Below are 13,083 nucleotides of genomic sequence, written 5' to 3'. Positions count from 1 at the left end.
CCACCAGACTTGCAGGACCTTATTGCAAACGTCTATTCACAGGGCATAACAGCCGGGGCCAACAGATATGCTCAGCAACCATCTCAACCAGGACAGGTCTGGTCAGCACCGCCCCCCTCAGGCTTGGGGTCCTTATCTGAGGAACCACTTATGGGAGAGGACAGTGATAGGGAGTATGAGCTCTCTGAGGATGAAACAACTCCCGAGCAACCCCAACCGGTAGGCCTGTTTAAGCCAGCCTTGTTCAGGACTCTGTTGTTTAAGGCTAAACAGGTAATGAACCTACCAGGTACAACCAAGACACCGGAGGATTCAGAAAAAAACCCGGATGCCTTGCTACAGGAATCCCAGCCTGAGTCTGAGCATTTCCCGGCATCAAATATTTTTCTGCAAGGAGCCAAGCGCCCTTGGCATTATCCAGCGGTGGCTCAGGGCCCATCCAATCTGGAACGTCGATTTTACACGTTCGACGAGGAAGTGGAGAAACTCCTGGAGTTCCCGCCCATCGACCAACCGGTAGTGACCTTGGTCTCCAGCGCCCTGGTACCCTCCGAAACAGGAGAGAGCCTAAAACCGGAGGACCGGAAGGCAGAGATACTCCTGAAAAAGGGACACCAGATGGCGGGATGGGGATTCAGGGCAGCAGCGGCCGCTTCGTTTATCAACAGAGCTTCCCTCCGGTGGATACAAGAGATGCAATCTCGCATGGGACCAGAGGACGGCAGACTACGCCAGGATCTAGCTAAACTGCGAGCCGCGGCGGAATTCTCCGCAGATGCCACGTTGCACGCTGCAAAGTTTTCCAGCAGGGGCATGGCCACCACACTTGCGGCCCGCCGTCTCCTGTGGCTCCGTCATTGGCCTGCCGATTTGAAGTCCAAATGGAGACTGGCATCAGCCCCATTTCAGGGATCTATGCTCTTTGGAGATATTCTGGACAAGGTCCTCATTGAGGACAAGGACAAGAGGAAGGTCCTACCCAGAGCAGGCAGGCGGCAAGACCGGAGGTCGGCGCCATATTCAAGGCGCCAAACACCCCGCTGGGACAACACTGCAGGAGCAGGCCAGAGTCAGAGACCGTACACACAGGGTCAGTACTCCAACCAAACCTTCAGAAGCGACCGGGGGTCATTCCAAGATCGATCCAGAGGCTACCAAGGTTCGAGACGGCCCTTTCGAGGGAATAACCAGAGGGGCTTCCGCCGCTCAAAGTGACTCTGCCACCCAGTTTCCTCTCGGCGGGAAGCTCCAGCACTTCCACGCCTCTTGGTACGCCACCACCACAGACCAATGGGTCAGGGCCACGGTGGCAGGGGGACTATGCCTGGAATTTGTGGGCTTACCCCCCAGCCGGTTTATACACTGCCCACAAATCAGGAAACCGCAAGACAAGCAGCGACTACAAAACGAGATCGCTCATTTGCTGGAGATTCAAGCAATAGAACCGGTTCCACAACAAGAGCAGGGGAAAGGATTTTACTCAAGAATCTTCATTGTCCCCAAAGCCTCGGGAGGCTGCAGGTTGATTCTCAACCTAAAACAACTCAACCTCTTCATAAAGTACCGGCGTTTTCGCATGCATTCGCTGCAAACTATTTTGACCTCCATCAGATCACACGACCTGCTAACGTCTATCGACTTAAAGGAAGCGTACCTTCACGTCCCCATACACACAGCACACCGGAAGTACCTACGGTTTTGTTCAGAAGGGATGCACTTCCAATACAAAGCCATGCCTTTTGGCCTTTCGTCAGCCCCACGGACTTTTACCAAGCTCCTGGACGCCCTGACGGCACACCTGCGATCTCAATCCATCAGACTGATGGCGTACCTGGACGATATCATCATACTGTCCAGGTCGCCAGCGCAGGCAACCAAGGACCTAAACCGGACCATACGAACCTTGGAGGATCATGGCTTTACCATCAATCTGGAAAAGAGCCAATTGGTCCCCAATACCAATCTTTTACATCTGGGAGCGGTCATAGACACCTTGGCGAGCTCAGTCTCACTCTCCCCAGAAAGAATCGCAAATATACGACGGTTGATGGCCGAACTCAACCAAAGCAGACGGGTTCCCATGTCACTGTTGTCAAAGGTGTTGGGAACCCTAGTCTCGACTATAGGGATTGTGCCTTGGGCCAGACACCATATCCGAGACCTACAGTGGTTTCTACTACCGGCGCAAAGGGCCAAGGTGAGTCACTCACATCGGCAGACACGTATCCCACAGCAAGTCAGGGTTTCCCTGAGATGGTGGACATCAACCGCAATACTCAGAGGTTCCTCCTTTCAAACACAAGACAAGATGATCCTCACTACAGATGCCAGCCTTTACGGTTGGGGAGCTCACATCGGCCCCCACATGGCGCAGGGCAAGTGGTCGGTAGAGGAATTGACACCTATAAACATCAACTTCCTCGAACTCAGAGCGGTCTTCCTGGCGCTCCAAGCCTTCCAAGCTATTGTCCAGGACAAACACATACTAGTGCTTACGGACAATGTGGCGACCAGAGCCCACTTGAACCATCAAGGGGGTACCAGGTCGCGCCGCCTCATGGACGAGACGGCGAAACTTTTCAATTGGGCCGAACTTCACCTAGCGTCCTTGTCCGCAGAGCACATAGCCGGGACCACCAACACCCAGGCGGACTGGCTCAGCAGGGCTACACTAGACCCATCGGAGTGGAGGCTGGATCCGGCCCTTTTTCAACAGATATCGCACAGGTTTGGGACTCCATCTGTGGACCTGTTCGCCACTCACCGAAATGCGCAGACCCCAAGGTTCTATTCACGTTTCCCGGAACCGAGATCAGAAGGGGTCAATGCCCTACGGTCAGCTTGGCCGACAGGACTACTATACGCATTTCCCCCAGTGAACCTGATACCAAGGGTCATAGAAAAGATTCTCCAGGAAAGGGCAGAGGTCCTGATGGTGGCGCCACACTGGCCACGTCGGCCGTGGTTTGCCGACCTGATGGCTCTGTCATTAGAACCACCGTGGAGGATGCCAGACAACATCGTCACTCTCAGCCAGGGGAACCTGTTACACCCGGATCCTCAGTGGCTACAACTAACCGTCTGGCACTTGAAAGGCACAGGTTGAGACATCAAGACCTGCCGGAGAAGGTCATCGATACCATTCAGGCTGCTCGACGTCCCTCGACCTCCAGGATATACCAGGCCACATGGGCGGCCTTCTGCACCTTTTGTGACAAGGAGGGCAAGAATCCCACGGGAGCATCGGTAATTACGGTGCTGGAATTCCTGCAAGCAGGAATAGACCGGGGTCTAGCCCCTAACACGTTGAGGAGACAGGTGGCAGCACTTTCTACCATGATTCAAATACCAGAGGCTCGTTCGCTAGCTCACCATGCGTGGGTAAGAGACTTTATACGGGGAGCCTCAAACTCACATACACCACCGGTACGCAGATTTCCCTCTTGGGACCTATCACTCGTACTCAAGGCCTTGACAAAACCACCTTTTGAGCCTTTGAGATCAATCCCACTTAGGCTCCTTTCCTTGAAGACAGCCTTCTTAGTAGCGGTCACATCGGCACGCAGGGTGTCAGAGATTTCAGCACTCTCAGTGAGACCGGACTTATGTATATTTTACCCGGACAGAGTGGTGCTCCGTTTGGATCCGTCGTTTGTTCCCAAGGTGAATACTCTATTTCACAGGAAACAGGAACTTATATTACCGGACTTCTGCGCACATGGAGACCATCCATCCGAATTAAGATGGCATAAGGTCGATGTACGGCGAGCTATAAAGATTTATATCAGGAGAACTGCAGAATTCAGGAAGTCAGAAACCTTGTTTGTTTCCTTTGCACAACACAGGATGGGACTTGGACTATCTTCCAAATCGATAAGCCGTTGGCTAAAGGAATGCATCATGGAAGCCTACAGAGCGGGAGGCCACGACCCTCCGCAGGGCTTAACAGCTCATTCAACCAGAAGTGCAGCCACATCGGCGGCCTGGACGACACAGGCCTCTATAGAGGACATTTGCAGAGCTGCTACCTGGGCGGCACCTACGACATTTATCAAGCACTACAAGTTGGACTCATTGGCGTCTGCTGAGGCAGCGTTTGGTAGACGGGTGCTACAGAAAGTGTGTGCATCTCCAACGTCCCAGTCCAGACCTTCTCCCTCCCATGGGCAGTAAATCTTTGGTATATCCCATGTTGGACTCTCCTTCCAGATGCAGTGGAGAAGACCCGTTGTACCTACCTGAACGGTCTTCTCGATGCACTGGAAGGAGAGTCCAAACCCACCCGACTAGTTGAAGTTCAGAGACGTCGGAGATGGGAAGTTACAGTTAATTGTATTAATAAAATTTGGTTATCCTCTTACACCTTTTCCTCGTTTTTAAAACTGGGGCTCATGGGAGCAGTAAGGGGGCGGTAGCTAATTTTATGCTAATTATAACTCAGTCTCTACCAATAGGATTGGTTAATTACCCATGTTGGACTCTCCTTCCAGTGCATCGAGAAGACCGTTCAGGTAGGTACAACGGGTCTTCCATCCAATTGTATTCATTTTGAGAACCGGAGAAAAAACATTTCAGTTGTTATTACCGTATATGGTTTCAATCCATTGGCTGTCCTCCAACCAATTATGGTATACTTCCAAGCACAGATTTAATACCTACCATATTTTTCAGACTATAAGACGCACAAAAATTTAGAAAATAACAAGTTTTTGGCCCCTGTGTGCCCCCTTTTAGGGCCTTTTCCAGCCTTTTTCCTGCCCATTTTCGAGGCTTTTTTTAAACCTGTCTGTGAGGCTTTTTTACCCAGTCCATTTTTAAGGGTTTTTTCGGCCCACTTTTGAGGTTATTTTCAGCTCATTTTCGTGGCTTTTTTCAACCTCTTTTTGAAGCTTTTTCTTCAGCCTGTTTTTTCCAAAATAAATGGGAAAAATAAATAAATACAAATCTCAAAAATGAGCCAAACAAAGCCTCAAAAATGGGCTGAAAAAAGCCTTGAAAACAGGCCGCATCAACTGTGTTAGGTGGTCACCATTTACAGACTTCCAGCTGGTTTCAGATTAGCAAAGTTAATGGGAGAGATTCTGGATTCAGTTAATGATTGTGTGACCACAACCATAAAGATCAGACAATTGGACACAAGTCGTTTAGTGAAGCTCCAGTCTCTATTGTTGTAAATTTAAGATTACCTGTGCCTTCTTCAGTTACCCATAAAACCTGCATTGATGTGTATCCATGAAACCACTACAAGGAACTGGATTCGAAGGAGGTATCATTTGTCCTCAAGACTCTGACCTTGCCCCAAATCCTCCAATGAGCTCAATACTTGAAAGCAGGAAGGGCAGAATAGAACTGAAGGATCTTATTTTACATTTAGGTAATTTTGGTATACAGGATTCCCCATTCTGGAAATGATGGTGTAGCAACAGCAGAAGTTCTTCCACTTCCAGTACTTACAATGAAAATTAGATCATATTCAATATTCTTGACTTTTATGTGTTGTACAGAGGATGCTGATTTTGTGGCCTATTCATGAAAGCGATAAATAATAGATTTAGCAATAGATTATGCATGGTAACATTAGCTATTGAGTGGCTATGCTCATTCAAGTGAATATAAATGTAAAATTAAAGACATAGCACCAGACATACTATTTTTCAACTTTCTCTTTATGAAGCCCAACAAGGAGTAACCCTGATGAACGTACTCCTAAAATATTACATTATTATTATTTTTTTATTCTAGGTAAGAAAAAATTATGTTAACCTTGACTTCAGTCTGAATGCCTCCTTTTATAAATGTCTCATGCAAAATGCCTCTTTCTGCTCTGTGTATTTAAATGCCTTCTATTTATTAACTGAACTTTGTATCACCTGGTGTGTACTCCATGTTTTTCATGCTTTGTTTTCCCCAGTTGCTGCTAATTTACAAAAAATAGTCGATGACCCCAGAGCCTTGAAAACTTTAACCTTTAAACTGGTAAGTAAAAATACCATTGGAGGTGAAATAATGTAAGTAAATAGGAAATAATTACGGATCTTTTTGAGCAAGATACTTTCTTCATTTCTGGCCTTTATTACTTTTTTTCTCTCTCTTTTAACTGAATGCTGACCTTTAAGCATTTGATTAGTGTATGCAAAATGAAGTTAGAAAGCAGAAAACAGCCTTTGTAGCTTTTTTAAAAATTTCACTTGCTGGAAATCATAATTTATCAGAAAGGGAAAAAAGAGCCTGCACTCCTCTATCAATCTCTGGTGATCTGACAAACCCTGACATATATCTTGTGTCCTTGTATCTCTCGGTGCCTCCCATGTATTGGATGACGGTGGTAAGACTTTTTGATTTGTGTTAGTTGAATCCCTGAACCTACAGTAATTTATTTCTTAAGGAGACAGTAAAACTAAGCTTGGGCATCTGGCGTGAAGTTTGCATTTTTCTGGGTAAATAGCTTACTGTTTGGGAATTGTGGAAATCATGATGTATTTCCTGAAGTCCAGAAGGCAATAACAATAGCCATGCTATAGGATGGTGAACCCTGTTTTGCTTGGGTGTCAAAAGGGTGTGCACATGCCGCAATAGCGCATGCACATGTGCCCACACCCATAATGCAATGCCCTCACCATGTGCACAATCCCCCTGGGCTGCCCCCCAATGCATGACCACATGCCTCACTGAAGCCTCCAGGCTTCCTGTAGGGCCGTTTGTTGCCCTCCCCAGGTTTCAGGAAAGCCTCAGGAGCATGTGGATAGTGAAAAATAGCCCAGTGGGCCTACCAGAAATTAAGAAGTGAACTTCCAGTTGGGCTGTTGGAACCCACCACCAAGTCAGATATTTCCATATGAAATTAAAACATCCTGATTGAGCAACTTATCTTCCCTACTATTATTCCCCATTGTTAAAGAAAACCCTTGTTTTATTATTGTTTAAAACATTTATATTGGGCTCCCCTTTTAAAGAAAAGTGTACAGTGGTCCCTCAATTTTCGTGGGTTCGAACTTCACGAAAAGGCTATACCACAGTTTTTCAAAAATATTAATTAAAAAATACTTTGCGGTTTTTTCCCCTTGTACCACGGTTTTCCCCGCCCGATGACGTCATATGTCACCGCCAAACTTTCATCTACCTTTAATAAATATTTTTTTAATAAACTTTAATAAATAAACATGGTGAGTAATAATCTAAATGGTTGCTAAGGGAATGAGAAATTGCAGTATAGGGGTTTAAAGTGTTAAGGGAAGGCTTGTGATACTGTTCATAGCCAAAAATAGTGTATTTACTTCCGCATCTCTACTTTGCGGAAATTCGACTTTCGCGGGCGGTCTCGGAACACATCCCCCGCGAAAATCGAGGGAACACTGTAATATTTTTTGTGATGATTCAAGTGAAAGCGGATCACCATTCCCGGCTTCTCCCACGGACTTTGCCTGTCAGAAGCTGGCTAGAAAGGTCTCAGATCGTGACTCCATGACTCCAATTGATGGTTTCCAAGTTCCCAAATGTTGATCACATGACCATGGGGACATTTGCAATGGTTGTAAGTATGAGGACTAGTTGTGAGCCAATTTTTTCAGTACCTTTGTAGCTCCAATTGGTTTCTAAACAAATGGTTATTAGCCAGTCTACCTGTATAGTAAAGGATTAATGTGTAGATATGCCGGTGTGCTCTGTGACCTCACGTTGACTACATAACCGCAGAAATGTCTCTAGACAGCGCTGGCTCAACTGCCCTTGCAATGGAGATAGGCACCGCCCCCTGTAGTCAGCTCTAATTTGCAGAGTAAAATCTGCAGGGACTCCATACATGTCTGTATTGTGAACAGTTGCTAAGCCGTTCAAGAAAGGTGCCATCAAAGAGATCAACCGGCAGTAATTATAACTAAGTGGAATGTCAGTTTTATAATTGGACTAGGAAACAATGTAATCACTGTGTCAGAATAATAATGTATAGCACGTTTAGGTTCTTCAACTGCTGCCCCTCCAAGTCATGATTTAGAAACAGTTCTGTTAAGCTACCATTACAATCATGTTTAAGTCTGAAGAACTAATTTTTTCAGTAGCTAAAGTGGCTTATAAATTCTCTATTTGGCACGATCTTTGCAATTGGTCAACCATAGAAAATGGTATATTGTACATCAGTAGCCTGCAGCCTTTTGGGCACCAGGGACTGGTTCCATGGAGAGAGATTCTCCATGCTATCTATAGAGTGTTTTGAGTTCTACAGATGAAATGTAGTTTATACTTAGCAACAAAACCCCCACACACATTTTTTTGCTATCAGCAGTGTTAGATTGTTAGTAATCCCCACTAATATGGAAGAATGAGCTTTTCCAAATGAACCTGTGTTGAGTACTTTGAAATCCACCAATTAACCGGAAAATGTTATGCAATTTTGGAAATAAAAGGTATTAATTTAGGCTCTCCAGCCGTAAAAGCACCTGCTGCAATCAGTGGCAAAATGTGAAGCTTCTTCATTGACAACTTTCTCTAAAATAGTTTCCTTATAAAGTGATGCCTCAGCTATGTAGACATGACTTGTGACCACGTCAGCAAAATTGATCTATGGATGCACATCTTCATGAATGTTGGGTTGTATTATTTATTTAAAAGGCTCTAGGAGTCGAGTTCAGTGCACCGAACCTTCTTTGTTGCCTATAGTGTATTTTTTACAGTAATGTTTAAGAGCATAATTACGGCTACTCCTAAAACAATTGTCAATGCATGATTAATGGCATATGTAGCAAATTTGCCTTCTTCATAATGGTGTCAATCTGAAGACTATTTTTTGAAATGTAGACTGCTTTAAATAGAAAGTGTACATGCTTAGACTGTTGGTGTAATTAGTAATATTGATTGAAAACTCTGTCAATAACTTTATGAAAACTTTAGTTAACAATAATCAGCTACACTGATTATCTCATTGTATTCAGTAGCAAGTTGGTTCAGGCCAGTTCAAGATATTTGAAGTTAAAGTTACTGGTTTACATGGGAGTTAGTTTCATTGAATTCTGCTATCTCACTCTGAATAATTACATACAGTATAAATTTGCATGAATTGTCTAGTCATTTAAAACACATAGACAACTCCAGTAAATTTAATACAGTAATACCAGACCTGCATATAGCATTTGAATCACCCTTTTAGGCAACAGCCAAAGGACTATTCGTTTATATTAAAAGCTGAATTGCTTCTATCACAAGGTAAACCTCCCTTTTGCAATGGTTTACCTTCTATCACAAGGTAAACCTCCCTTTTGCAATGGTGATATCAAGTAATAGTGCAGGAAGAGAGGAAGAGTTGAAAAGGCAGAAGATTAAATCTTCTAACTGCCATGTTCAAGGCTTCCTGGCTGAATATTTTGCCTGCATAAATGAAATATAATTTTAAAGCACCAGGCTAGAAAGCAAAAGACCCATGGATTCAAGTCAGGCCTTAGGCATGAAAGCCAGTTGGGTGACCTTGGGACAGTCAATCCCTCTCAACCCAATTCACCTTGTAGGGTTGTTATTGTGGGGAAAATATGAGGAGGAAAGCATGTTGGATATGCACACCACTTTCAATTATTTGTAAAGAAGGAAGGAGAGGGGAGGAAGGAAGGAAGGAGAGGGAAGGAAGGAAGGAGAGGGAAGGAAGGGAGAGGGGAGGAAGGAAGGAAGGAAGGAGAGGGAAGGAAGGAAGGAGAAGGGAGGAAGGAAGGAAGGAGAGGAAGGAAGAGGAAGAATTATTCTCTCTCCCAGCTTCTCAGTCAGTGGTTCTCAACCTGGGGGTCGGGATACCTTGGGGTGGTCGAATGATCGTTTCACAGGGGTCGCCTAAGACCATGGGAAAAGACAAATTTTCCATGGTGTTAGGAACTAAAGCTTCTATACTGGCGCCTTGGAACATATTTTTACAATCTGACCAATCCGATGTTTTCAGTGGGGGGTGTCCCTCTGACCTTCCTGCCAATCAGCTTAAAGCTCTGTTTGGGAGAATTAACACTAGACTTATGGTTGGGGGTCACCACAATATATGAGTATTAAGGCATCGCGGCATTAGAAAGGTTGAAAACCACTTGTAAGCACCTCTAACTCTGTTCCTTTGGCATTGTGTTTTTCAGGCTTCTGGTTGTGACGAAATCCCCGACGAGGTAAAACTGATTGGGTTTGCCCAGTTAAGCGTCAGCTGATGCCAAAGCACCTGACCCTCCCCCTCCCTCCCCCAGCAAAAGGGTGTGATTGCGAAGAGGCCAGCTTTACATTGTGAAGGAAATTTTTCAAGCACCACACACGGAGTTTCCGCTTCATCCAGTAGCACCTCACCAAGTTGGGACAAGCGAAAGCCCCACCGCTCCACCACTCGTTGCTAACATTCCAGAAGCCCCTCAGTGCTGCTTCAGCAGTTGGGATGGATTCCCCTGACAAGACGGATCGGAAATGCACTCGAGTGGCTGTATCCATTGGTTACAAAAAAGAATCTGCTGCCAGAGCTATTTCTTCTCCAATTCAAACAAAACAGTCATTATTTAGTGGACAGTTCTGATTCGTTGGTTGTTATGTAGAATGAACGTGATTACAAACGATAGGGTTTATTAGCCAAACTTGAATTCCTGATTTAAAACCAACTGTGAATTCCCCCCCTTTAACCCCCCCCCCCTTTCATGATTTATGTGCTAGTTGCAGTTAAATTATGTTTATTTAAAGGGACGTGGAGATTTATCTTTGAAGTATTTGTCACAATCCCTAGTTTTGAACTGGTCACAATCCCTAGTTTTGAACTGATGTAGGCATTAGTTTTGGGTTTTGTTTGGTTTGTGTGTTCCTTTAAGCATCCCTCATTGGATTGTCAGTGGCGTGGGAGGTGCCTTGCAAATATTAACGTTCTAAGATTGTGCCTGAACCTATGCTAAACCAAGCTCATCTCATTTTTAGACACACACACCGTGCTTCAGTTCTCTGAGTCATGAGAATGAATTATTCTCAAAAGAGACGCAAAAGACAAATAAATTATGGCCTACTTTGTTGGGGGAATCTATAAGCTGAACCGTGTAAACAGTTGCCATTAAGCTAAAATGCCTTTGTTTTACCTGTCATGGATTTGGTTTATAATTAAGAGATAGGAATTGTTTCATAATAATAAAACTTGAAGAGAATCTGAGCTTTACTTGAAATTCTGCAGAACATCCAGGTGGAGTGCAAATAATAAGAAAGGGCTTTGTGCAATGATTTAAGTGGTGAACGAAAATCAAGACAATGAAACAAGAAGAAGGTGTTACATAATATTTAAACATTTCTGACCAAAGTAGTCATAAGCTTAATCTGTGGCATAGATATTTTGGAATTAGTGATCTTGGAATGAGATTTCAGTCTGATACATTTTCAAAGGCGTGGACTTACTGGATGTCCCACATAAAACCAATTCCTTGCTAAGTTTAGGTAAATGGCAGCTCTCTAACCTAAGGGAAAAATGGCAAATGTGTTATTTAAAAGTTATTTATAATACCTTGTCATTAATGTTTGAGGTGTTCTAGACCATTGGCATACAATTCAATGTAATTTCATTCCATTCTGTTGTTTACACAATGATTACTTAAAGACTGACTGCAGAGGTAAAGGAAAATAAAGGTGTATTGCACAAATAGATTGCTGACTTTTCTTTCATGCTGAATCTAGATTTACTTTCAATTATTCTCTCCTTATTTTCTCATATTTTAACTACTAGCCATCCCTGGATTGAAACACAAAGGTCAGTTTCTTTGCTCTTTCTGTAATTCTTTTTATTTGAGCCAATCTTGAAAAAACTGTAGGAATTTAAATCTGATTAATATTTTGATAGGAGACCACCATGAAATCCCAGGCTACTTTGGAAAGGTGAAAAAACAGTCCTGCAAAAGAAAAAAATAGTAAAGTGCTTCTGTTCTGTGTTGCCAAGGAACCTATAAATAATTTCCAGTGGTTGAGTTTGATGGAAGCGTCTCCACCCACATTCAGTTACAATCCCTGTTAATATAGTTGCTCAAAGCAAGTGAACGTAGTCGTGCAGTTGATCAGGTGAACTGCAAGATACCCAAAACTGCATGTGCTACTGCATTCTGGACCAATCGCAAGTCCTGGATGGTCTTCAAGGGCAGCCCCATGTAGAGAGGTGTTGCAGTAATGCAAACAGGAGGTGATTTTGGCATGAGTGACTTAAGAATAAACCAGGATGTATGGCTTATGAATTAACATGCTAAGCCAAATTGAAATGGACCATGTTATATCTTACGTATGAACCGTTTATCATTATAATGACATACATGTACTGCTGTGCCTTTGACAATTATATGGTGCTGGGTGAAGAGCCAGGGTGGCGCAGCAGGTAGAGTGCTGTACTGCAGGCCACTGAAGCTGGCTGTAGATCTGTAGGTCAGCAGTTCAAATCTCATCACCGTCTCAAGATTGACTCAGCCTTCCATCCTAAAATAAGGACCCGGATTGTGGGGGCAATATACTGGCTCCGTTAAAAAGTGCTATTGTTAACATGTTATAAGCCGCCCTGAGGGGCAGCATAAAAATTGATTGATTGAATGAATTAAAAAAAAAAATGACCCTAATTGGTTTGTTGCCAGGCCTACTGTGCTCATTGTAACCCTAAAAGCTTTGAAACCATTTGGGGCTAAGTTACTTTAAAGATCATTTTCCTCTTTACCAGTCTGTCAAAGTTTTGAGATCGGTTCAGATGTCTTTTGATCTGGATTAATGCCCTTCTTAGTTCATTGTTTCCTGGGTTACAGGATGCTTCACTTAAAGAGCTCTTAAGACACTCCTTTTGAGCCTTCCAAAACATCGTTATTGGTGCTTTATCCTGAGGAGATGTAGTTTCTCCTAGTAACTAATAGCTACTTTCTCATTGGTTGTTTCCTGCCTAGCAACTAGCGGTTATTTTCCTATTGGCTGATACTTGACAGTTCAGCAGACGGGAGAAATAGACACTTCCTATTGACCACATGCATTTGACAACTATAGAAATACAGTAGTCCCTCACCTATCGCTGGTGTTATGTTCCAGACCTGGCCGCGATAGGTGAAATCCGCGATGGGGAATTTACCGACTGATAGTACTGATTTAAGT

At 44.0% G+C, this 13,083-nt stretch overlaps 1 protein-coding gene across 2 annotated transcripts in view; it reads left to right on the top strand.

The window, feature by feature from the left end:
* Window positions 1–11,612, top strand: part of STK39 (serine/threonine kinase 39) — a 180,901-nt gene extending 169,289 nt beyond the window's left edge. For both annotated transcript variants that reach the window (XM_070731720.1, XM_070731722.1), the window contains exons 17-18: window positions 5,912–5,976; window positions 10,095–11,612. In XM_070731720.1, coding sequence (XP_070587821.1) covers window positions 5,912–5,976; window positions 10,095–10,163 — 134 coding nt within the window. In that variant the 3' untranslated portion in view covers window positions 10,164–11,612. The remainder of the gene's footprint in view (window positions 1–5,911; window positions 5,977–10,094) is intronic.
* The last annotated feature ends 1,471 nt before the right edge of the window (window positions 11,613–13,083 follow it).

The sequence above is a fragment of the Erythrolamprus reginae genome, chromosome 1 (assembly GCF_031021105.1).
Source record: "Erythrolamprus reginae isolate rEryReg1 chromosome 1, rEryReg1.hap1, whole genome shotgun sequence".
Taxonomy (NCBI): Eukaryota; Metazoa; Chordata; class Lepidosauria; order Squamata; family Dipsadidae; genus Erythrolamprus; species Erythrolamprus reginae.
The sequence above is the reverse complement of the archived record's forward strand: the minus strand, read 5'-3'. Positions and strand labels throughout refer to the sequence as shown.